General features: G+C 46.0%; 2 protein-coding genes across 4 annotated transcripts; both read left to right on the forward strand.

Moving 5' to 3' along the window:
• Positions 1–2,476: 2,476 nt before the first annotated feature.
• prr12a (proline rich 12a) lies at positions 2,477–17,816 on the forward strand. Of its 2 annotated transcripts, none has more exons than XM_076093632.1 (15): positions 2,477–3,635; positions 5,444–5,601; positions 6,048–6,209; positions 6,472–11,039; positions 11,213–11,437; positions 11,546–12,224; positions 12,462–12,946; positions 13,226–13,342; positions 13,586–13,719; positions 13,894–14,378; positions 14,505–14,624; positions 15,170–15,267; positions 15,588–15,719; positions 16,171–16,266; positions 16,439–17,816. In XM_076093632.1, exons 1-15 carry the CDS (start codon positions 3,553–3,555, stop codon positions 16,571–16,573), a joined length of 7,677 nt encoding a protein of 2,558 aa, XP_075949747.1. In that variant the 5' UTR covers positions 2,477–3,552; the 3' UTR covers positions 16,574–17,816. The 2 variants fall into 2 exon arrangements, with proteins under 2 accessions (XP_075949747.1, XP_075949745.1); XM_076093630.1 differs by lacking the exon at positions 2,477–3,635 and adding an exon at positions 3,853–4,158.
• A 573-nt stretch (positions 17,817–18,389) lies between these two features.
• On the forward strand, positions 18,390–23,747 carry irf3 (interferon regulatory factor 3). 2 transcript variants are annotated; one of them, XM_076093636.1, is made up of 11 exons: positions 18,390–18,548; positions 19,698–19,864; positions 20,062–20,233; positions 20,661–20,737; positions 20,830–20,890; positions 21,002–21,070; positions 21,195–21,422; positions 21,651–21,741; positions 22,265–22,554; positions 22,662–22,780; positions 23,280–23,747. In XM_076093636.1, exons 2-11 carry the CDS (start codon positions 19,700–19,702, stop codon positions 23,391–23,393), a joined length of 1,386 nt encoding a protein of 461 aa, XP_075949751.1. In that variant the 5' UTR covers positions 18,390–18,548; positions 19,698–19,699; the 3' UTR covers positions 23,394–23,747. The 2 variants fall into 2 exon arrangements, with proteins under 2 accessions (XP_075949751.1, XP_075949752.1); XM_076093637.1 differs by having other exon boundaries at positions 21,005–21,070.
• The last annotated feature ends 120 nt before the right edge of the window (positions 23,748–23,867 follow it).

Raw genomic sequence — 23,867 nt, forward strand, 5'->3', positions numbered from 1 at the left:
TTAAGTGGATTCACTGAAAGTTGTGAACAAGACTTACATGTTGAGCCCCAAAAATGAATATGAATGCATTTGATGTCCCGCCTAGTGGTCAGTTATGATGATGGACACAGAGTTGTAATGGAAAGTGACCAGTAGTTAGTTGGAACCCTAACACAGTTAACAAATCATCCTTGAGGGCGCAAAGTTATACGCAGACACTCTGCCCTGACACTTTACACTCACCAAAGACCGCCACACTGACACTGATATTTGTATAATTACCATTTTTAGCATGTATAATTATTATACATCATTCCTGTCCATAACTCACCATTTGTTAACGCCCTCTTTGATAACCTGGCACGGCGCTGGCATAGCTTCGTTAGAGTCTGGCATTTTGATAGAGAAGAGCTGGAGGTTTGTGGTGGTGCGTTGCTGCAAGAGCTGCAGTCAAGTGTGGTTACAGATTGGTTACAGAGATGGAGGGAGGGAGGGAGGGAGGGAGGGAGGAGGCATAGCCATGATTGTGTGTGATTAACTCGAAAGAAATTAATCATCTGCAAGAGATCATTCAGTTTTTAATTTGAAAAGTCTTGCTTTGATTTCTGTAGTCTTACTTATTTTATCTGTTTTTACCAAATGTTGAAGGGTGTTCTGTGTCTTTCCTCCTTTCTCTTAAACTATTGTCTCTGATATTCTTTCCCATTTATGTACATCAACCAATATAATTTAGGTATTCCTGAATGCTTTCAGTAATGTCCTTTGTTTTACCGTCTTCCTAATGAATATGCAGATAGCTGACCTTTCGAGTCAAGCATTAAGCATTACAAAGACCTCATAATGCATCTAAAATGCTCACTGCAGGGGAGGGTCTTTTCCTGAAAAGAGATTGGAGAGCCTGGCTTTGTATAACACTGCTTTGTTGGCTTAAGAGGTTGTGAGGTTATAGCATTTGTTCCACCTGTAAAATGTTGAATTAGACACGCTGTTAAAAATGATGCAACTAATAGTCTGAAAATAATCCAGAATTTAAAGGACTTCAAAGATAAAATTAAAAGCACATGTGGGTAGCATTTGTGAGGTTAACCCCTATAGGAACTTATTTGTTTCACATTTTGAACATCCAACTCATATTTCTGTCCCACAGTCATAAATATCCAGATTTCATTTACATGCATGTAGCTTTTTACTGAAGATAAAAAATGAATACATTTCTCCAATGATTTTCATCTAAATGTATAATGCTTTTAACATTTCCACATATAATCGATTTCCTGCTCTAAAGGTAGTGTGATTTTTTTTTTTTTTTAAATAGCATCTGGATGACAACGTGAAGCACCTTTTCCTAATTCTGGATGGTTATAAAGCAGAACAATTCTTTTTCCACAAAAAAATAAAACAAGATAAAATTAAATTAAAAATGCTAGTTTTCCTCCATCAGATTTAATACCAACAACTGAGCAATGTTACAGTAAATAAAAGCCTCTCAAACAAAATAATGTTCATTAAAGGGAAGTGAAACATTTAAATATTATCTCCATTTGAGACCAAAAATAAGAAGGAAATTACAGCAAATCAGAGCATGTAAAATATGATATGCGACTGCATCACTTTGTTGCAGTTCATTTATAATGACACTGGGAAAAGTGTTAAAACATCATACGAGAAATCATGGGAGACACTTTGTTTTCCATGATTTGCACATGTGGCACAGTGGTGTCAAAAAGTAAATGACTTGAAATGGACAAATGTTGTAGTCACGAAGCATTTACAGTATTTTAGTGACAGAATTTAACTTCACCACTAGGGGGCAACAAACACCATACACGATACATTGCTGGACAAATGGGCCTCTGGAGTGTGGACATCATTGTTACCTATAAGCAAAAGAGATCGCATTACATTCCTCAATATTAACTAGTTTCAATGCCAGTTCAGGTATTTACTACTGTTATATTGGTTGATGTGTGCAACTGGAGATAGGTACAGGTGAATATGATGGCAAAGGCAATCGCAGTGTCTCATAAACTCCTGATCAAGATATGAGCGTGAGCAAAAGCATTTCTCTGTTCTCTGCTCCCAGTGAATCCTCCTCCTTCATTATGACCATGAAATCCAGTGTGCCATCTGCTGGCGTACACATCAAATGCACATGAGGTTTGGCAGTACAGGTTCTCTAAATAATATAATCAGCACACAAAAAAATAAAGGCTTAAAACAGGTCTTAAGGAATGTTAGCATATGTAAGGGGGAAATCCCCCTTATTTGTATGCCACTGCTAAGAGGCAAACTGCAGCCCAGTTGAGCTTCAGACTGGCGGCAGGAAATGCTACTGTCTCTCACACAGGCTGCACAATTCGGATGTGAATTTGCAAAAGCGACTTGCGGAAGGCCTAGCCTATATATAAATCTGGTTATCACTGGAAATATTTTTTGCACGCGAATGCGTCTCAACCAATCGCAGCGTCGTTCTGCACGAGCAGCTGACTATTTTTTGACTCCTGTAAAATGTAGTCTAAATTAATAATTATCCTCTCAATAAGATGAAAATCTGGAAAAGCACGCTGGTCTGGTTGTCAGACTGAGGGCCGGTGAGTGGACCGGTGAATGGAGGTCACTGCAGACACTGACTGAGTCTCTGAGAGAGAGAGAGAGAGAGAGAAAGGGGGAGACGGAGGACGGACACAGCCGCCTTCAAAAATGGCGTCCCCGGAGGAAAATTAGTAAAAGATTTTAAAACGCGGCCTGTTTTCGTAACACTTCCTCGTTCGGTATTTATGTTTTTTTCGTACTGTTGATTGTGTGTTTCGCGGTGAGGGCTAACTCGTCGTCGTTTTTCCTTTTTGAATGGCCAAAGAGCATAAATCAGAGGAGCATTTGGGTGAAATAAAGGCAGCCCTGTTTTATTTTGATGCGTCGTTACTGACAGCTAGCATCTGCTGCTAGCTTCACCGCTCTGCTCCGGAGGAGGGGGGGGTGGGAACGATTTGCATTCAAAAGGAGAAACAAAAAATACTTTGAAATTGGGGTTTTCCTTGCTCTCGTGTACGGTGAGTGATTTGCTGCTACCAACGTGGCCCCCGTCGATTGCAATCCTTTTTTTTTTTTCTTCTTCTGCTGCTGCTAGCATCGTAGCAGAGACTAGCCTAAAGAAAGGGGAGGAGAGACGGAGAAAAGGACGCATTCAAATCAAATGTTTATCAGCAATTCGTCCACCACCACCAGCCAAACCCGCGGCTCCTCCATCATGACTGATTTTGGATTAAACCTGCATTCGAGGAAATGATAAATGTGAAAGGCGTAGGAAAAGGAGAAAGACTTGTCTCTTTTTTTTTTGGAGGTAGTTGGATTATAACCCCGTAGACCCCCCTCTTTTTTTCATCCAGCTTTCTCCTCCTCCCCTCCATTTCTCTTTCAATATGCTGTTTTCCACTCCTGAGGACTTGCTTATGAAACCAGGGAAAATAGCCTGAAACCGAGAACTGGAAAGACGGGATTTTTTCCCCCCGTAATCTGCGTTTGCGACGTTCTCGTTGCGTTGGTCCTCCATCGCAACACATTGTGACCACATAAATGGATAGAAATTACCCGGGAACAGGATTTGGTGATTTGGGCGCAGGAGCAGGATGGAGTTACGAGAGATCGGCAAAAGCAAGGTATGCATTGGATTCAGACAATGTGCACGCATCACTGGTACTTTTTGCAAAAGGCTGCGATGATGCCAATGTAAACAAATTGTCGCCATTGGGCCCATAAATAGTGCCACGCTTTGCCATTATGTGCAGTGCATTGCCATCCAAACGGTTGCATAGTAATATTATTATAAACAGGAATAGAGCAGTGTGCTGGTCGTGGGGGTGGGCGGGGTGGAGAAAGGAGAAGGTTGGTGGACAGGAATTGAATTTGATTGACAGACGTGGGTTTTTTTCGGTGGACCTGGCGGGGTGGAGGTGGGGGTCTGTCTGGAGCATCCATAGGAATGATTGTTCCCGGTGTGCAGGCCTGGACACAGACCCTCGTAGATACATTCACTGGATTTATAGCAAGTGCGAGGAGTGCAGACGCAGCAAAGCCCCCTGACAGACATCAACAAGAACAACTGATGCATATTTACCGGGAACATGTATTTAATGAAATATCGTATCCTATTTTGCGCTGTGAAGAAAACATGGAATACAAGTATTAAAGTGGCGGTGGTGCCATTCTTTAAATAATAATAAATAAAAAGATTACTAATACATTTTGCCTAAGCGTGATCTAGATAATTGGTGATGGGTTTTGGATGGTTTATGTTAATTTGCATAATTCGATTTAGGAATATTCAAGTCGCATCAAACTTGCAAATTTGCTGTTTGCCTAAAATTGGCTTAAGAAAATAAGGCTAGAGTGAATTTATGTGATGCTGAAAATTGGGCTGTACAAGATAGCTCTGTTAGCTTCGCGTTAGCCTGTAAGCTAGCGGTATGTTGCATGTAAGTCGTGAGGCCTGCGCTCGCGAGCATCCTGACTCATGTATCTGCTCGTATATTAAATGTTTTGACCCATAGTTAGCTGCATTATCAGAGTCGAAAGCCACTATACTCATTTTGGAAGTTGTATTTGGCTCAACAAACCTGGCTAGTTGATGGTGTTTGCGTGCATCTTTGCATGCATTTGCGTCGACTTGCATGAACCAGCTGTTAGCTACATCGACATAATCAATGGCTGCAGTGTAATTAATCGTTGATCATTAATAACTTGCATATTAAGGAAAATGTATTTTCTCACTAGGCCTAAATCTGCACATTAGTTACCTGTGGTCTATTTACACGCAACAGACTGGCCTTGCAGTTTGGGCCTAGTCTGCATTTGTACCATAGATGCTGAGCTTTGCGGCTAGTCGATGCTACTAGTAGCACAGATGCTAGCATGTTATCTGGGCAGCCACGCATTTCATCTATATTTTGTAAAGCAAAGTTCTGCTACTAGCCAAACCTCAGCGTTGAATAAGAATCTTATTTAATTGGTAAATGTATATATTATGTAATGGTTGAGTGTTGTGGGTCCATTATAATACTTGCAAATTAACTATCCCATTATTTTTGCATGGCTCTTACATTGCTGGTTTATCTACTGTAATACACTTTGGTGTAATGCACTAGTTTTTAATTCTGTTAAGATACTGATTGGGGAATAAATCCTTACCCTTAACTTCAAATATAGATTAGACTCATCAGGGATTTTGGTTTTCACATGTAAGCTACTGTTGAGAAGTTGCATATGTAGACCAAACCAATGAAAAGCATCAAGTTGACTTCTGATGAGTAGATTTTTAATTAAAAAACTATTTACCCACATGTCAGATTTTGTGTATTTCAAAAGTGACCCCAAGCTTTTTCTCAACGGTCACACTTTGGGAACAGATTATGTTTATGTAAATGTTCTCTGAAATTAATAATATTGAACAATTCCCCTTTCTCTGTAGTCTTGTATATGGGAGTTCCAGATCATCCCACCCTGAGTCTGAGCTCCTTCACAGACAAGCCTACGCCACCCCACACCCTCTGCAGGGCTATGCCACCAATCACCACCCAGGGAGCTCTGGCCAAGGCGGGGCTTGGGGAGCAGCTGGACGGAGTTTGGGTGAGATAAATGTCATACCTTCCATGTCACTACCATAAGGGGCCCCCAGCAATGAATTATTATGGCTCTCTATGCAGGCCCTGGTAGATTGTCATTGAAAAATGTGCACATTATAGCTCAATTGAGCTGAAGCCCTAGATGTGAAAGCCTGTAGTCACCGCATTCGTTCTCGTACAGTTTAGCGATACCTTAAGGGTTGTTTTCAGAGACGGAGGTTGATGTACTTAGTTACACTCGCAACTACTGACGTGATTTACATTATTTGTAAGTGTGACAGCAGGCTCGGCAAATTAACTTTGTTTAAATCTAGATCCCAAGATCCTGTCTTTTTGATTGTTTACTGATTACGTATTAGGAACTCATCTATATCTCCACAATTAGCATGTTCAAATTTGCATTCTTGACCAATTAATACATTTTCTTGGTTCTGTCTTTCCTTCCCACAGGTCTGTCGGGGCTCTTTGACACTGGCCTCCACCATACCAGCCCCTCTGCTCCCGATGCCTCCGTCATGAATCTGATCTCAGCCCTGGAGTCTCGAGGTCCCCAGCCTCCACCCTCTGCCTCCTCCCTTCTTTCCCAGTTTCGCACGCCATCCTGGCAGACAGGTGGGGCAGTGTTAGATCTTCCCTCATCTGTTGACATTCAAACAGACCCCACAGTCAATATGACATTTAAAGAACCTCCCAATGTTTGGCTACATTATTATTCTGACATCTAGCTATTTGTGCATTTTTATATAACATTTTACTGTACTGTTAACCATCTTACTCTGGAATACTTTTAAAAGAGGGTTCGTTATTTGGTAATTTAAATGATAGCTTGATGGATACTGAGTAATTTTGCAATATGTCTTCCTTTTCCTAACAGCGATGCACACACCTGCTCCTCCTGAACTATTCATCTCTGGAGCCCTTCCTGGCTCTGGCTCCTTCCCCTCCTCTTCAGCTCTCTCAGCCTATCAGCATCCAGCATCCTTCTCCAGCCGCTCTTTCCCCACAGCCTCCCTTTCCCTCCAGGACACGCCTACGTTTAGTCCTACATCCAATGGCCTGCTCTCCCCACATGACCCCCTATTACATATCAAGGCCCCATCCCAGTCTAGCCTGGGTTTTGATAGACTCCTGTCATCGCAGGGTGCCGCAGCAGCTGCCTACAGGGGCAGTCAGGATCCCACGAGTGCCGCATCAGCCCAGTCGTCCTCTGCCAGGCACCTGCAGTCACACCAGTTCAACCTGCTGTCATCACAGCTCCAGGACCAGTCGTCCCAGCTGTACAATGCGTCCGTCTTTTCCTCAGCCCAGCCCCAGCCTCAGACCCAGTCCCAGTCCAATTCGGCTCAGGAACGGGCTGTTCCCCGGCAGGACAGCGTCATCAAGCACTACCAGCGGCCCACGCCAGCTCAGTCGCAGCTCTCATCCTCTGCTGCCCACTCCCTTCAGCACTACCTCAGCTGTGGAGGGGCGGGGTACCAGCAGATCGCCACCCACCACAGGCACGCTGGCCTTTCCTGCAGCCCACTGGGCGACCAGAGCCCCTCATCCGACCTCAAGGCCGCCGCTCGCACTGAGCAGTATCGGCCAATCATCCAGCCTCCCTATTCCTCCTCCTCCTCCTCCTCGTCCTCTTCCTCAGCTGGAAAAGGTACAAAAAGCAGCTCCAGCAGTGGCTATTCTTCTGCCAGTTCAGCATCATCCTCAAGAACTCCCCACACACCCCCTTCTGCTTCCTCTACCTCTTCCTCCTCCTCCTCATCTTCTGCCACCTCCGTGGCTCATCCTTCCAACTCAATCCCCACCTCCAGCTCCAGCGCAGCCCCTTCCAGGCAGCAGCCACCCCCTCAACCAGCCCCTCCTCCCCCTGCCCCACAGCAGCAGCAGCCCCCTGCCACCTCCACGTCAGCCCCCCAGTCTCTCCCCAAATCCTGCCTCTCAGGCTATGGTTCCCCTGTTCCCTCAGTGAAGACCCCCTCTGCTCTTACTGGTCAGACCCCACCCCAACAACAGACACAGTCATATTCCCCTAATCAGCCCCCTACTTCCCACCTGGCTCAGTCCTACGGAGGCTTCAGTTCACCACAAGCCCAAGACCTGAGCTCAGGTACAGGTGGGAAAGGCTATGGGAGTTTAGGAGGGCGAAGCCAGTCATACCCCACTGATATATATGGAGCTGACTCTGCTTATGGATCGCTCCCATCCTCTCTGGGTGGAGCTGGAAGCCCATCACTAGGCTATGGAGCCCCAGGTCACTCCCCTGCCCTTTTAAGGTCAAGTGGATCATCGGGCAGTGGCGCATCTGGAGGAGGAAGCAGTACCGGCACAGGAAGTGGGAACACCGGGTCAGGAGGAGGAGCGGGAAATAGTATGACCAATGAGAGAGGTGGAGGTGGTAGTGGCGGAGGGTCTTATCATATTCCAGACTCAAGCCCCTCTCCATCAGGCAACTCGGGCATCATCCGTCCAGGGTTGCACTCCCCAGTGCCCACCTGCCCCACACAATCTCCAGGAGGTGCAGGCTCTAATAAATACATTTCCTCGGTCCTCTCCCCCACCTTCCTGGCCTCCCCACAGGGCTACCCTGACACCAGAGGTCCCAGCTCCCAATCTCAGTCCTATCATTCCACCTCCTCCAAAACAAAGGACACCTCCATGCTAGGAGTGGGCTCTCAGAGATCCCAAGAGGAAGTCGATGACGACGATGAGTTCTTGATCCAGCACCTGCTGCAAGCCCAAGCAAGTCCCACACCCCAGGCCGGTCATCACCATCCTCAACAACAGCCCCAACAGACCTCCCAACAAACACAGCCTCAGCCCCAGTCCGTGCCCCCGACCACTGATTCAGACAAAGGGTTGAGCTATGACATGGGTAAGAGCTCTGAGGAGAGGTACCACCCCCAGAGTGTCATACGCACCCACAGTGCCACATCTACTGGTAATGCAGGGTCCATCTCAGGGCTGGAAACCCAGCTGGAGATGTCACTAAAGAAGCAACAGCAACAACATCAACAACAACACCATCATCAACAACAACAGCAGCAAAGGAATGAGAGGTCTGTTGGAAGCAGCAGGAGCAGCGGGGGGAGAGGCAGCGCTGAACAAGTGCACTCCCATCTCCACCACCACGACGACCTCGGCTCGGTAGTCCACTATGGGCGGGGCGACCCGTACAGTCAACACTCCCTCGCTCCCCAACACTCCTCACACAGTCAGCACGTGTCCTCACACTCGCAGATACCTCCGCACACCCAAATGGATCTCCAAAAGAAGCCGCAGGAGCGGGCTGAAATCCCATACCCTCGGAAAACACCGGAACTCCAGCAACAGCATTCCCAGTCTCAAGCTGCCGGCTCCCTCATGGACTCTCCCACCGACCAGTCCCGTCAGCCGCCACACCTGCTCCAGTCAGTGCTGTCCCACACCACCCGCAACAAACTGGAGCCTCACCAACAGCATCAACAGCAGCACCACAAAATGGACTCTCATCGGCAACACCAACAGCATCACAAAATGGACTCTCATCCCCAACAGCAGCAGCACTCCATTAGCCAACAGCAAGCTGTAATGGAAGGTGCTGGTGGGACACTTGGCTCGAGTAAACATCAGGGTCAGTCTCAGTCCCAAACCACCCAGCTCCAGCTTCAACTCCAGTCCCAGGTTTTGGAGGTGGCAGCGGCTCACTACAACCACGGCCCCCCGTCACATCAGCATGAGCAGAGCCAGGTTAAACAAAGCTCAGTGGTGTCTTCTTTGGACATGCTGGAACGCTCCCTTTCTCAGACCTCCAGCACAGACGTAGCTGTTGCAGAGGACAGGCGCGGTGGACCGGGCAGCGTGGGAAGGAGTAGCGGTAGCAGTGAGCGCCACAGACAGGAGCAGCAGCAGCAGCAGCAGCAGCAGAGGCACCATCACACACAGCAACACTCGGCCTCTGAGCTCCACTCCTTTCTCTCTGAGCCCGATATCGGCTTATCCACCCCGCCTCACATGCACCATCTTTCACAGCACCTTCCCCAGCAGCAGCACCCCAGCGCTCAGCACCAACAAACCCACTCTCACCACCCTCACCAGCAGCCCACACACCCTCACCACATACCCCCATCATCTGGCTCGGCCCACTCCCAGCCACAGTCTGACCAACAGCAGCCCCTGTCCTCTCAGCTCACCCCTCAGCAGAGCCAGCTGGACCAACAGCGCTCTGAGCAGCACCAGTTCGACAACGTCAGCCCGGTGGAGAAAGCAGACCAGAATCAACAAAGTAACCGCTTTGTACCCCTAACGTCCATCTGCTTCCCGGACTCCCTCCTTCAGGATGAGGACCGCTCCTTTTTTCCAGGAATGGAAGACATGTTTTGCGCAGAGGACTACAAGTCGAGCTGTGCAGGAGGTGCCGGACCAGGACAGGAGGAGATGAATGAAAGTCACACTGGACAAGAGGGAATGGATTCCATGAAAGCTGGACAGGGTGGAGGTGGAGCAGGGGGAAGTGGTGGACCTAGCTATGACATAATGGGTCACCATGGTGGAGATCAAGGTTATGAGCCATACTGTCATGGCCTGGAAGAACCCAGCAACAACACCATGACTCTGGATCTAGACTCCCTTAAAACCCACGAGCTCCCTTCCACTGTGAACACTGAACAGCTAGGACTGATACAGTCCCAGGGCCCAGCTATGGGCATGGGTCCCAATCCTGCAGGTCCCAACAACTCTGGAGCCAAACTGTCCTCTGGGCCTGGAGGAGCTGGCCAAGGAGCTGGTTCTGGAGGCCTCCAATCTCCCATTTTCTGCTCCTCTCGTCCCAAGAAGCTCCTCAAGTCCAGCTCTTTCCACCTGTTGAAGGAGCGCCGGGACCCCAACACACTGCCTAAAAAAAGTTACGCTCAAGAATATGAGTTTGAAGATGACGAGGATAAAGCCGACCAGCCGGCGGACATTCGGTTGAACAGCCGGAGGCTGCCGGACCTTTTGCCAGACTTGGTGTCCAGCTGCAGAAAGGGAGGAGGAGGAGGGAGTGGCTCTCTCAGCCCTTTAATGGGTGACATTGACTTCTACCACTCCTCTGGTTATTCCTCAATGGGTTCACACTCTCTTGTGCCTCAGGATGGACCCAAGAAGAGGGGCCGAAAGCCCACTAGACCCAAGAGAGATGGTCCCCCTAGGCCAAGAGGCAGGCCTCGCATCCGCCCAATGCCGGAGCCCTACACTCCACGAGGGATGATGGGGGAGATGGGTGGGACGCCAGCAGGAGGGGGATTCAGTGTGGAGGGACGAGGTAGGGGCAGGGGCCGTGGAAACCGAGGTAGAGGACAAAGGAGGGAGGATATGTACATGGAAATGAGCGGGAAGGAGCAGGATCAGATGCACCAACATCCCCTCCATCAGCAGCAGCCACAGCAGCTCCATCACCAGCAGCTACACGAGCCTATTCCTCCTCTGAAGGTCAGCGCCATTCACTCTAGATATGTTAAAACAAATATTCATTCAAGGACATTTTATTGTTACCAATAAATGAATAACTAGTGTTTGTTATTACAAGCAAAATATGGTGATTCATATACATCTGTATGTTCAGGCAGACTTTCCTTAAATCCTATGGTTTTCTTTTGTTTTAGATCAAGTTACCAATTGGTACCATGTCGTCCTCCGATGCCTTGCTGAGGACGGACTCTTTGTCTGGCACGGACCCTGCTTTGTCGGACGGCTCGGTGGGCTCCGCGCCCTCACTTGGTTTAAGTCCTGGACCCCCCTGCAGCACCGAAAGCAACAGAAGTCAGGAAAAGAACAAGCAGAAAATCCACATGATGAGTGAAGTGGATGATGAGGGGCTGGAGGAAAGGGTAAGAGCGACATGATTATATCTCTGCTGAGATAATTAACATTCATTGCTTGGTAGTTGTGAAGTTCACTACTTGAGTGGTGGTAAGTCTCTCTTTTTCTACTTCTAGGGCGATGAGAAAGACTCTGAGTCCAAGGCCGGCTTCGTCGCTTCATTCTTGGACTTCCTCAAGACAGGGAAGAGACCTCCAGGCTTGGACATCTCTCCAGGAATGGAACACGACAACGGCGAAACCTCCCCCTGTAAATTGGGAGGTCTGCGCCCACTGTCTCCCGCACCGCCGCCACCTCTGTTCGGGGACAGCGAAGGGAACGGGGGTCTGACTCTGGGCAACTGCCCAAGCCCAAAGCGCTTGGACGACGAGCTGAAGAGGAACCTGGAGACCTTGCCGTCGTTCTCCTCTGATGAGGAGGACTCGGTCGGAAAGAACCAGGACCTCCAGAAGAGCATTTCCTCAGCCATTTCTGCTTTGTACGACACTCCTCAGCTGAACTCTAACATGCAGACCCCGCTACCTCCTACACCTCCTCATCCTCAGGCTCCTCAGTCCCCACTTACTCCGACACTGCAGCCCCCCACACTTAGCCCACAGCCCACCATGCATACGCCCCACGACCTGCCCGAGTCCAACGAACCCGATGTCCTCCAGCCAGAAGATGGAGACATGGATGAGAACAAAGATGAGGAGAATGAGGAGGAGGAGAGGAGCACGGGAGGGGATGAAGAGTGCGATATGACGGAGGAGAGAGAGCCCCTGCTGGAAGCCCTCGGTGCCCCCAATCTTGATGGTAAGGCTGTCTGTTTGCTTTTTGTTCCTCTCGTGCCTCATTTTCTTGCAAGTTGATTTTTCTACAACTCAGCTTAAGAAAATGTATAGTTTTTCCCCCAGGCTGAGTTATTGCTGTAGTTTTTTGGTCTAATAAAATGTCCCAATTGTCCAATTTGATTTAATTCTTGTAGCTGTTTTAACATTGTGATTAAAAATGACCGTAACCCTAATCTTGCCCTTCTTTTTTCCTTCAAAGCGTCCCTCCCCGAGATTCCTCCAGAAGCAGAAACTCCTGAACCTCCCTCTATCCCTCCATCTCCCGCCTCCTCCTCCTCCCCCTCTCACTCCCCCCTCCCTCCCCTCTCACTCCCCTCACCCCTGCCTCTACCAGAGGAACAACAGGAGCATTCCCAGCCTCCAAGCCCCGTCGCTCCCACATGCCCCTCTCCGCCACCTCCCCCACCCGCTTCTCTCCCTCAGCCTGCTTCCCCTCCTCCTCCAACTTCCCCTCCTCCCCCATCTTCAATTCAGAAGGAGTCTCCCGTGCCATCTCCGGAGTCCCCCGCCTCTCCCGAAGAGGCCCCACCTCCTAAGATCAACTCCCTGCACCTGGCCCAGAAGCAAGAAGATGCTGCCATTGCTGGAGAGAGTGAGGAGGACGAGAGCGAGAGTGGAGGCGAGGGCATCTTCAGAGAAAGGGACGAGTTCGTGGTACGGGTGGAGGACATTCGAACACTCAAGGTATTTGTGTGTTATTTACAGTTAAAGAATCACATAGTACTTTGTTGGGCCAACAATGACTTTCTTTCTGGTGGAGAGCAACATATTATTTTAACTAATACCAAGTCATTACGCTGCTACGTAGGTGTCTGTACAGTAATCTAAGATATTGGTAAAGCCAAGGACAACCATCAGGGAAAATGACTTTAATGAGCAAAATGAGTTCAAACTTGAATCCTTCAGTAGCTTCCAAATGACAGATATGTTATACTTCCTTGTGTGTCGTGTGTTTGTGCACAGCTGGCCTTGCAGACGGGCCGCGAGCCTCCTCCCATCTGGAGGGTGCAGAAAGCGCTGCTGCAGAAGTTCAGCCCAGAGATCAAAGATGGACAGAGACAGTTCTGCGCCACAAGCAACGTGAGTTACACACCTCCCCCGCAAGCCCTCAGTAATCCAAACACACCTGCAAGCAATTATGGTTGATTTCTATACTATACAGTCCAAGCTGCATCATAGCATATGATGATAATACTATAGTATATGCTGTGATGTATGCTTATATATAGAGATATTTTTCACACCATTTTCAGTCAAATATATGACACTGAAAGTTGTGCTACTCGTGTGTAATTGCATCTTTATAATCTGTTTCTGATACAGTATCTCGGCTACTTCGGAGATGCCAAGAGGCGATACCAGCGGATCTATGTCAAGTTTCTGGAGAATGTCAACAAGAAGGACTATGTCAGAGTCTGCTGTCGGAGACCTTGGCGCAGAGCCACACCTGCTCTCAGGTACCTATGTTTGCTATATAGTAATCAATTGTCAATTATTTTGCCGATACATTTTATTGTCATTTCAAAGGACTTGTACTTGTTTTTAATTTTAGGTTTTTTGGCAATGAATGTACAATCCGTTAATCTTTAAAGTTGTTTCCATCTCTGATACAATTCCTTTGTGTGTCACAGACGCCAGTCCCTCTCCAGAATGGCTTCCCCTCCTGCCACCCAGGCGCCACCGAGAGTGGAGAAAGAGGAGAGAGTGGCTCCGCCAGTCCAGCGGGAGAAAACCAGAACCGCAACAACAAAAGAACAGCGGGAGAAAAAGGAGGTTCCAGCTGCTCTGCCCAAAGCCAAGGAGAAGGAGAAGGAGAGGGAGCCTGAGAAGGAGCGGGAGAAGGAGAAGCGAGTGCAGCCGCAGCAGGACAAAGTGGAGAAACGTGTCGCAGCAGCGGAGCGAGGTAGAGCGAAGGAGGAGAAGAAAGCGGTGGAGAGGAAGGAGGAGAAGAAAGCGGTGGAGAGGAAGGAGAAGGAAAAGGCTGAGCGCCAACCCAAGACCAAGCCAGCCAAAGTGAAGGCGGAGCCACCGCCGAAGAAGAGGAAGAGGTGGCTGAAGGAAATACCTTCATCATCTGACTCGGACTCATCGGAGGAGGCAGCTAGTGAGAATGAAAGTGAGATGCCATTTTGATTCTTTGTGCTCGCATGTTTGCCATTAGAAGTCAGTGTAATGGAGTCACAACGCAGCACATGCACCACGGTAGAGTGTTGGTTTTAAACTCTGGTTCTCGTCCGCTCAGTGCCAGTGAAAGGCGGAGTGAACAACCGTGCCATGAGGGAGATGTTCAGGAGCTACGTGGAGATGCTGGTCAGCACAGCCCTGGACCCCGACATGATCCAAGCCCTGGAGGACACCGACGGTGAGAACTGCACACACACACACACATGGCCTCTTCAGCATGTTTACAATTAAAGCCTCTCTTAAAAAAACATACTACTGACATGTAGGAGACAGAGATAGAGTGGGAAGCTCAGATGCAGTCTCTCCTAACCAGGTCTGCTTGTCTGGTAGCATGTTTTTGTTTTTGTCTGCATTGAAGCAGCTGTATTGAGGCATTTTGATGGTATCGTCTTCAAGTGGCTTCAAGTGTCTGCGTGCAGTTTGGGCCGGTTGAATAAACATCACCAGCAGCAGCTTCAGTTCAAGCCATTCACGGACAAACTGATGTTACAATAGAAGGGGAGAGAAGAAAAAAAAAACGAATTCTGCAGCATACATATTTAGATTCATCTTTTAATGTTTTTTTGGAAATCCAAAATAAACGAGGTGTGACGGGTTGAAGGGAAGCTCTGGGAATGCTGATAGACCGAAAACGCTGCTTTGAATCAGCCGTCGGTGTTGAAATGATTGACGGCTACATGAATGATGACTAATGAAACTTCCTTTGACTTGATTGGCCACCAGATGAGCTGTACCTCCCGCCGATGAGGAAGATCGACAGCATCATCAGCGAACAGAAGAGGAGGTTGTTGAGGAGAGTCAGCATGAGCTCTCAGCACCAGGTAATCCGCCCTGAAGCTGCTGCTTCTCTCTCTGTCTTTAAACAGGAAGTAGGTTTACAACAATAATCGACCAATCGATCAAGTCATGTATCAAACAGAAATGTGTCCAGGATTAGCTGCTTTTGTCATAAATTGACATCACCTGATGTTTTATGTACTAAATGGTCATTTTTAATAATAAACAGCTTTATTGGTAATAAATAATCACAAACTCAAGTACAAACTTTTCTTACATTTCATCTTAATATCTTGTTATCGGTCCACCTTTTCAGTTTCTGACCTTTTTTTTTTTTTTTTTTTTGATGTCTCTCCCCTGACAGGAGGTCCTGCATGCGTACCCCCAGATCATTGTAGACCCCCTGGACTCAGGAGCGGTCAGGGTGCGGCTAAGTGGGGATGCTTACAACCGAAAGACCCTCAACAGAGTCAAAAAGACCCTGCCTAAACCACAGGTAGGTGTGAGCGTTTAGATGGTTAAGAGCATCTGGAGGCCTTTAATAGATTATTAAATGTATTTTAAAGAATATGTTGGGGTCAAACAATAAGGAAGACCGCTAAGGAATACCTTTTGGTCATTTTATTTAAGCTGTGGAGCCTAGATGTTTAGCCGGTAACCAGGTGATTATTTCTGGTTTCTGGGTGACACTTAAAACACGGCATCAACAAAATGCTGCATTAGCATAAAAAGCTTGACGGTGAAAGATGGATCGCTGAGAGCCGAGAGGTAAAACCGCTCTAGCTTCCCCTCTAACACCTGCTGTGAGTTTCACTCTTTCTCACACGGAACAGCGGGAATCATTTTCACTGCAGCTTTTCTGCCAATTTAACGTGTTGAAATTGATCTAATGATTGTGATGATAAATCTGACTTCCTCTTTTTTGTCTTTTTTTTTTTTTTGTCTAGGACCTTAAACTGTCAGCGGAGACGTATCGAATCTACAGTCTCTTCCACTCCCTGCATCACTATAAATACCACACCTTCTTACAGTGCAAGAAAGAGGTAAGCACAACGTCATGTTAGCTGCTCGTTCGCATTCCCTCAAATACTGTATGGAAACGCACAAATCTCATTAGACGGGAAGGAAAGCGTATGCAGGCTGGCTCCGTGTCGCCTAAAACGCTGGTTTTGAGTCGTCACAATTTTGTCTGTGTTTTCCGTCCCTCGTCCCCAGACCAACACCATTGAGCAGGCGGCTGAGGACCCGGGCCAAGAGGAAGTGGTGCAGCAGTGCATGGCCAACCAGAGCTGGCTGGACACCCTCTTCAGCTCCTTCATCGAGCTGCTCACGCTCAGCACCAAAGCCTGAGAGAGAGGGAGGGAGAGCATGGATTAAAGCTAGAGGATTTTAAAAAACAAAGATGGATCCTACTGTACAGCCCCCCCCCCACCCCGGCCCGCTTCAAGTCTCTTAAGATCTGAGGATGAATTTTTAAGGCCCTTGACGAACACGAGGAGGTCTATTCATGTGACCTTGGACACTGGCCTCTGTTCTTTTTCTTGTTGTTGATCACTGACTAAAGAAATGTCTTACTTTGTGAGGGGGGGGGGACCCTACCAGATCAGGGGTCAGGAGGGAATTGACCGTTGAGAGAGAGGGGGGAGGGGGGGAGGAAAGGGAGCGACGCGAAGTGGAAGGACAAAGAAGAGGAGCCGTAACGCCAAGTCAACGGAGGAGCCACTGACATCTTGTTAACTGTGTGTCATGAAGAAAATAGTTCAAAGAGAAACTGTTACCACTTAGTTTTTACATAAATTATTTTTTTGAAGACTAACATCAGCTGTTGGCTTTTGAAAAGAGTGGAAGAGGGTGAGAATGCTTTTTAAACTGCGTTGTGTGCCGTGAGCAGAGTGAACACTGACTCGTCCACGGATAGAAACATGAAATGTGTTAATAGACGCTCTCTCTCTCTCTCTCTCTCTCTCATCCTGTGCTATGTGAAGGGCAGCACCGGTCCGCTGTGTGATAATATATAAACACATTTTTATTATTTATATGAGGAGGTTTTTAACTTAAACTCTCACAAGCACTGGGTCGCTGCCCGGACATTTTCAAAACCTTTTTATTTTCCGCAGGATCAGTATTCAGTCGTTACCCACATATCCAAGCCGTCTTCCCCTCTATTCAAAGAACAGACGTCGAGACAGAAATATTGTATCAAATACAGTGGGTGTAAAATAACGGGGAGAAAAAAAACGTAAGAAAAGGAAAAAAAGACGAGGATGGGGGGGAAATCTATTTGAAACTTAACATTGTTGTGCTTCAGTTCAATCATCCGTCATGCAGGTGCAAAGAAAAAGAAGTAAACTTTCCATTTCCCATGTGGGAAGAAGGAGTATAAATAAGTAATATTTAAAGAGGAAATAGTCATTTCATTTTTATCATTTTGATGTTTGTGCATACTATGACTTATTTTGAAAACAATCTAATTTTCCATAAAAAAAGGAAAAAAAGGCTTGTAAATATTGTACAGTTCTTGATGAAATTCTTTGTCCTTCTGTACATTAACTCTCCTGTATTTGAGAAACAAATAAAATCTGCAAAGAACAAATGGCGTTTTGTTTCCCTACTGTGTGTGTGTGTGTGTGTCGGTGTTCTTTGACATCTATCTTTGTGAGGACATTTTGATTGGTCCTGTGTATTCATAAGGCTCTCTCAGGGCAGAAGATTGTGGTTATTGTTCTTTGTCTTGGATGTTTGGCCTTCAATGTGCGGTGCGTCAGTTTGACACGAGAGAAGCTGTTTTCACATTCATCTGCTGACGGAGGAAAACGTTAAATCTGAATTTAATACATGCACCTACCAGCAGGATTTGTTTTTTGTTTTTGTTTGCAAATCCACAGATTCTGCCTTTTTCACTGAGGTAGGACGAATAGATGTGTTTTAAGTATTTCTAACCAGTTAACTGGACTTTCTTTCTGTGGAAAAACCCATGTCAGACTCAAATGATTATTCAAAGCAGAGTATTTTATGTCTTTAAACATATTTAACTGAGGTATAAAGGGTCAGGGGATGTATTGTGTCCTTGACGGTCCTCACAAGTGTATACATATAAACGTGTGTTTGACTCTACCTAGCGGCCCAGGCTGGTATGACACATCCTGACGTCACATCTGGAAAACGAAACCGACGATTCGGAGTTTCCCGAGAACACCTCGTCAGTGCGGGAAGCAGCCGGACTCCTGTCGGTATTTAAGGAATAAGGCGCTCCGACAGGTTATTTGACCCTGAACACGACTGCGCTTGAACTCGACTCTCATCGGCGGACATCTCGTCACTTCAGGTAGGAGAGTTTCCGTCGGAACTGTCGGTGTTCATAACATTTCAGCTGAGTTTACGTCTCCTCAGCTGTGCTCTGTTGTGGAGCTGTTGGCAACAATTTCACTTGTGGTTATGGCGCTCCTCAGCTGTGGGTTTTACAGCTCATTTTACACACGATAACACGAATATTCACAGTCATATTTCATTACACTGTAGTATATTTATAGACAGAGGGAGAGGGTCTACTACTAGTCTAGTATTTATGGGTGACTCGATACAATATACTGCATGCTGTATTCAATTTCAGACTTGACGTGGTTGTATGCTACATGAGTATTTACACTTTAATAGTCTTGTTGACTTTTAAATTTAAAAGCAAACATTGAACTTCTTTACACCAATGTTAATATTTGACTGTGAAGAAGCATTTTTCCGAGCGGAGTGCTTTATGCTTTTTCTTTTTATCCTTGAATACATTCTACTGCACTAAGTATTTTGAGGTTGTTTTTGTTTGAGTATTTTTGACATTGAATGCTGAAGCACAGCTGGCCTAATACCTGCCCGCTTCCTCTTTCTTGCAATTCAGAAATTGGCAATATAAGCAGGTTTTTCCAGCTGCACCATTGTTCTACAGAAGTCAGGATGTTGACGCTCAGACACTGTGTGTTGCATGTTTCTTTAAACTTTTCATAATATAGTGGGAGTGAGAAAAGACAGAAAGATGAATCCCTCATTCTGGTATTATTGTACATTAGAAATATATTGTCTACACTTTAATGAACAGTTCATGGAAACATGCAAAGGTTGAGTTCCATTGTATTATATCTACACCCTTTTACTTACACTACTACCTTGATTACATCGTTGAATCCAGTTGTAAAATGACTGAATAGCGCTCTACAGTATTTTAAGATGGACCCGAACATTCTAATAATTCATATAAACCTATAAATACATATGAATAATTATGGTGATTAAAAATCCAGCCTGGCTCAGCTGCTTTTGGATCGGCTTCTGAGCTTGAAATATTACAAAACTAATCTTAAAATAAAAGCAACAAAAATGTATTAAATGATTTCTATTATAGATGATCTGGGAATCATGTTACTGATGATCGGGGATGCCAAATGGCGCCCTTGTAACACTGTTGACGTGATACTTTGTCCTGCAGAAATGTCTCATTCTAAACCACTGATCATCCCGTGGTTGCGGACCAAGATTGACAGCGGCAGTTATCCCGGCGTGAGCTGGCAAACAGAACAGAAAACAGAGTTCTCCATCCCATGGAAACATGCTTTAAGACAGGACTCCTCCGACACGGACATCCTCATCTTTAAGGTAATAGTCACGCACAGTCATCAGTAAAAAAAACATCAGTGGCAGTATAGTAGAAAGTAGTCACATACATGAATTGGACATAACTTTTGACTTGTATTCATTGTGTTCTACAAAGTGAAAATAGTTTAAAAGAATCCATCATGTATTAGATATCTCTTTGAAGAGTGTATTGCCTTCAACCTGTGTCTTCCCTGCAGGCCTGGGCAGAGGTGAGTGGCAATGGCCGTGCTCAAGGAGACGCCTCAGTCTGGAAAAGGAACTTCCGCAGCGCCCTCCGGGCCAAAGGCTTCACGCTGGTCTCTGACAACAAGAACGACGCTGCCAACCCCCACAAAGTGTTTCGCTGGCCGGGTGAGCCAGCATCAGGAGGTGAGGATCCACCAGGGTGTCTGTAGACTATCACCATTCGGCCCTTTATTGTAGTCGATACCAGTCAAGTTACAAAAAACAACTATTTCTTCTGATGAACTGTGTTAAAAACCACCTATTAACAGAATCAATGTAATGAGACGTGTATGTGAAATGTATTCACTGGCACTTTGCATTAATTGGATTTGAAAATGATTCTTTCCGTGCACAGCACATATCTGATCACCCCCTTACTACCTGATTTGGATGATCATCACATTTCCATCTATTTTGCATATGTTTAAGTTTGGATTTATGTTTCTGCGGTAGAGGCAATGCCGTTTGTAAAGGGGATTATGAGATTAAAGAGGTGTTTCTGAGGGGAATAAATGAATAAAAGATAGCACGCTGCAGATGTTAACTAAGCTCTTTGCTTTCACTCTCAAAGCTAATAACTCTTCTGCTGGATCCCAGGACCAAGTTGACCTCGATTTATTTGAGGAGTATCGCCTTCCTACACAAGAAGTAAGCGACTGCTTGTGGGTTTGTGGGAACACTGGACGTAAAATGTGTAAATGTGTAAGTGCATGTGAACTCATTCCAATGTGATATCTTAGAGCCAGGCCGCCCAATGCTTTGACGAATGTCTCTATCTTCCAATGGACGGTGTGTTTGCAGGTACGGGACTGTTTATTATCTCCTGTTTAGAAGGTACATTATTACTTTATCATTTCCATGAATGTGGAAACACTGAATATGAATCTTTCTGAACTAACCAATATTTGCCAGTAGAATCCTCGGCCAACCAGGATATTCTCCAGGAGTGTCTAAAGGGACTGAACATCGGCCCCGGAGAAGGTAGACTTACTGTGTCCGCTCTGCTCATTATTTCCTCCTCACTGCTGCAGTGTGAGCAGAAAACAACAGCATCCACGCTGCCTTCCTACAAACACTTTATTCAGTTTCTGCAACTTTTCCACAGAGGGCACCGCAGGCTTTGAGCCTCCTCCTGAGCAACAACTGCTCCGAAACCCGGTTGTGATTGATGGAGACGCGTTGCCTGGGCAACAGCAGTATCCAGTATTGTTTGAGGGTGCAGGCAGTGAAGCTGGGTTGCCTGAGCAACCAGCACATCCAATGGATGGAGCCGTGGGAGAGGCCTATGACGAGCAGTTGACAGAGCAGCTCCTATATAACAGAGAACATTTCAGTAAGTCAACGGATGTTGCTGTGAAAAGGAAAGGGGAATTTTACACTGACATTCAATAATGACATCCCTCACTCAATATCAGCATCTAATAACTTCAATTAGGCCATTAAAAGTAATGTAGCCAGTCAATTAACATCATTCAATCATCATCAAATGTGTTTTAAACAGGAATACAGTTAAGAGTGGTGCGCTCTTTCTCATAATCTTCTCCTATTTCTGAATCCATAGAGACTCATTTCAGGATATCAGTGTACTACAGAGGGGTGATGGTGTCCAAGCAGCTGGTTGAGAATGAAGTTGGAATCCGTTTAGTCTACAGGTAACATCAAAATAACGCTTTCATCAAATGAAACATGCCTGACAAATGTTCAGTGTCTAACTTCAGATCAACCGTCACAGGTAAAGGAATAGTTTGGTGTTTTAGGAAGCACAATATTCACTTTCTTGCCGAGAGTAAGAGATGAGAAGATTGATACGACTCTATACAAGTATGTCGCTGGAGCCAGGAGCCAATTAGCTTAGCTTAGCATAACGACTGGAAACAGGTGGACCCAGCTAGCCTGGCTCTTTCCAAAGGTAGCACAATTTACTGACCAGCTCTTCTAAAGCTCATTAAGTAACACCAGGCTAGCTGTTTCCTCTTGTTTCCAGTCTTTGTGCTAAGCTAAGCTAACCGTCTCGTGGCTGCAGCTACACATTTTTACCTTACAGATATGAGAGTGGTATCAATCTCCTCATCTAACTCTCGGCAAGAAGCAAAACGAGTCACACTATTCCTATAATGTTGTCAGGGCTCTGCCTTTAATCTGAAATCGAATGAATAAATGTTGTCTTCACATCAGGCCCGATCTCAACGGCACAGTTTTGGATCACGAGTCAGGCCTGTCCCTGGTCTCTCTGCCAAGTCCTGGAGTCATGCTGGATCAAACCCAAGCCAGTCTGACCCAACGCATCCTGGAAAAGCTGGGCGATGGTTTGGACGTGGGGGTTTCAGGCCATGTGGTCTACGGCCAGCGGCGGGGTGAAATCAAAGCATTTTGGAGCATCTCTCAGTATGACAGGAGCAGACAGCCGCAAGAGATTTCTAAACTGCAGCCTCAACCACTGTACCAGTTCAAGGACTTTTTGCAAGGTGGGTGACAGGAATAATTCTGTAGCTTTTTCCTCAGCTTACCTGTGGAAACGTGCCGTATCGTGCATGTCGGCTTGATGTAGTGATTGATTGTCCTTCCCCTCTAGGAATGATGGACTTCATTGAAGGGAGAGACTGCCCTCCATGCTCCCTGTTCTTCTGCCTTGGGGAGAAGTGGCCTGACCCAAACAACAAGTCTTGGGAGAAGAAACTCATCACAGTGGAGGTGAAAGTCCCTTTGAATTATTGAAAGGCACAGTCAGTGTTGTGCTCTCACAGACCTATAGAGCAGTATTTCAGTATTATAATAATATTATTTATTTTCTTGCTGCACATACCTCTGTCAAATTTCATGAGTCAGCAAACCGCCAAGAATTGCCCACTCAAGGGAGCTGTAGTCGGCAGCACTTTTCAAAAGGCAATTTTGTCTCGGTATTGATTAAAAGCGCCGAGAGAACAAAGCATGAAAAGCGCCTGGTGACAAATGATCCTTCGGGTGTAAAAGGTTTTGTTTTTTTCACTCCCGAGCCTCTGCAGAGGAGTGCATGCTGAGAAATAAAAAGCTTAAACATAAAGTTACTTTGGAGAAAGCAGCTTGACACGTCTCATTGCTCCAGCTTTCTCAGATTGCACGGCTTCTGTCAAGCTCAAACTCGTCATCTCACTCTTGTCATTCTTGTCATGGCATCTGACTTTCTGCTCCCGGGTTTTTTCTTCTGTCTCAGGTGGTCCTGACTTCACTGGAGTTGCTGAAGAAAATTGCTGTCGAAGGCGGCGCCTCCTCCCTGCAGTCGGTGGAGCTGCAGATGTCCCTCGAAGAGATGATGGAGATGTGCTGACGCACTCTGCAATCCTTAAGCTTGACAATAACATCTCAGAAATAATCATGTTTACGTGTTTTATTAAAATGTGATATCTTGATTCTATACCAAAAATAATGGATCAGGTATTAATAATTGCTCTGGTGTTGGATTTGGTGGTACTTGAGCAAAGGTGCAACCTGAACCATGTTTATAGATAAATATGTGCTTTTGAATTAATATACACAAATGTTTACATAAGGAGACTATGATCAGAGATATTTAATAGGATCTTTTTTACATAATTTACATATGTTGGTGTGTCTGAGAATTAAAAACATATTTCTAAGATAGCGTATTGTTTTCTGATGCAAATAAACAGCTAAATAAAGATCTCTTCCACTCATTACACATTCTGCCTTTGCAAATAACGTGTTTGTGCTTAAGGTACAAACTTAGCTTCTTATAGAACCCCTCGAAAAAATTGAATTACTGTTTGTACAGTGAAATGAA

This window comes from Anarhichas minor, unplaced genomic scaffold (assembly GCF_050575085.1).
Source record: "Anarhichas minor isolate MPS153535 unplaced genomic scaffold, ASM5057508v1 ptg000017l, whole genome shotgun sequence".
In the NCBI taxonomy this organism is placed as follows: domain Eukaryota; kingdom Metazoa; phylum Chordata; class Actinopteri; order Perciformes; family Anarhichadidae; genus Anarhichas; species Anarhichas minor.

Bases quoted from the DNA above. Each gene is read 5' to 3' on its own strand.
- prr12a (XM_076093630.1), top strand. From the start codon at position 3,959: ATGATTGTTCCCGGTGTGCAGGCCTGGACACAGACCCTCGTAGATACA. The intron at 11,040-11,212 runs GTCAGCGCCATT...CTTTTGTTTTAG, and splicing joins AGCCTATTCCTCCTCTGAAG to ATCAAGTTACCAATTGGTAC. The intron at 12,225-12,461 runs GTAAGGCTGTCT...TTTCCTTCAAAG, and splicing joins CGGTGCCCCCAATCTTGATG to CGTCCCTCCCCGAGATTCCT.
- irf3 (XM_076093636.1), top strand. From the start codon at position 19,700: ATGTCTCATTCTAAACCACTGATCATCCCGTGGTTGCGGACCAAGATT. The intron at 20,234-20,660 runs GTGAGGATCCAC...TCACTCTCAAAG, and splicing joins GGGTGAGCCAGCATCAGGAG to CTAATAACTCTTCTGCTGGA. The intron at 22,781-23,279 runs GTGAAAGTCCCT...CTTCTGTCTCAG, and splicing joins AGAAACTCATCACAGTGGAG to GTGGTCCTGACTTCACTGGA.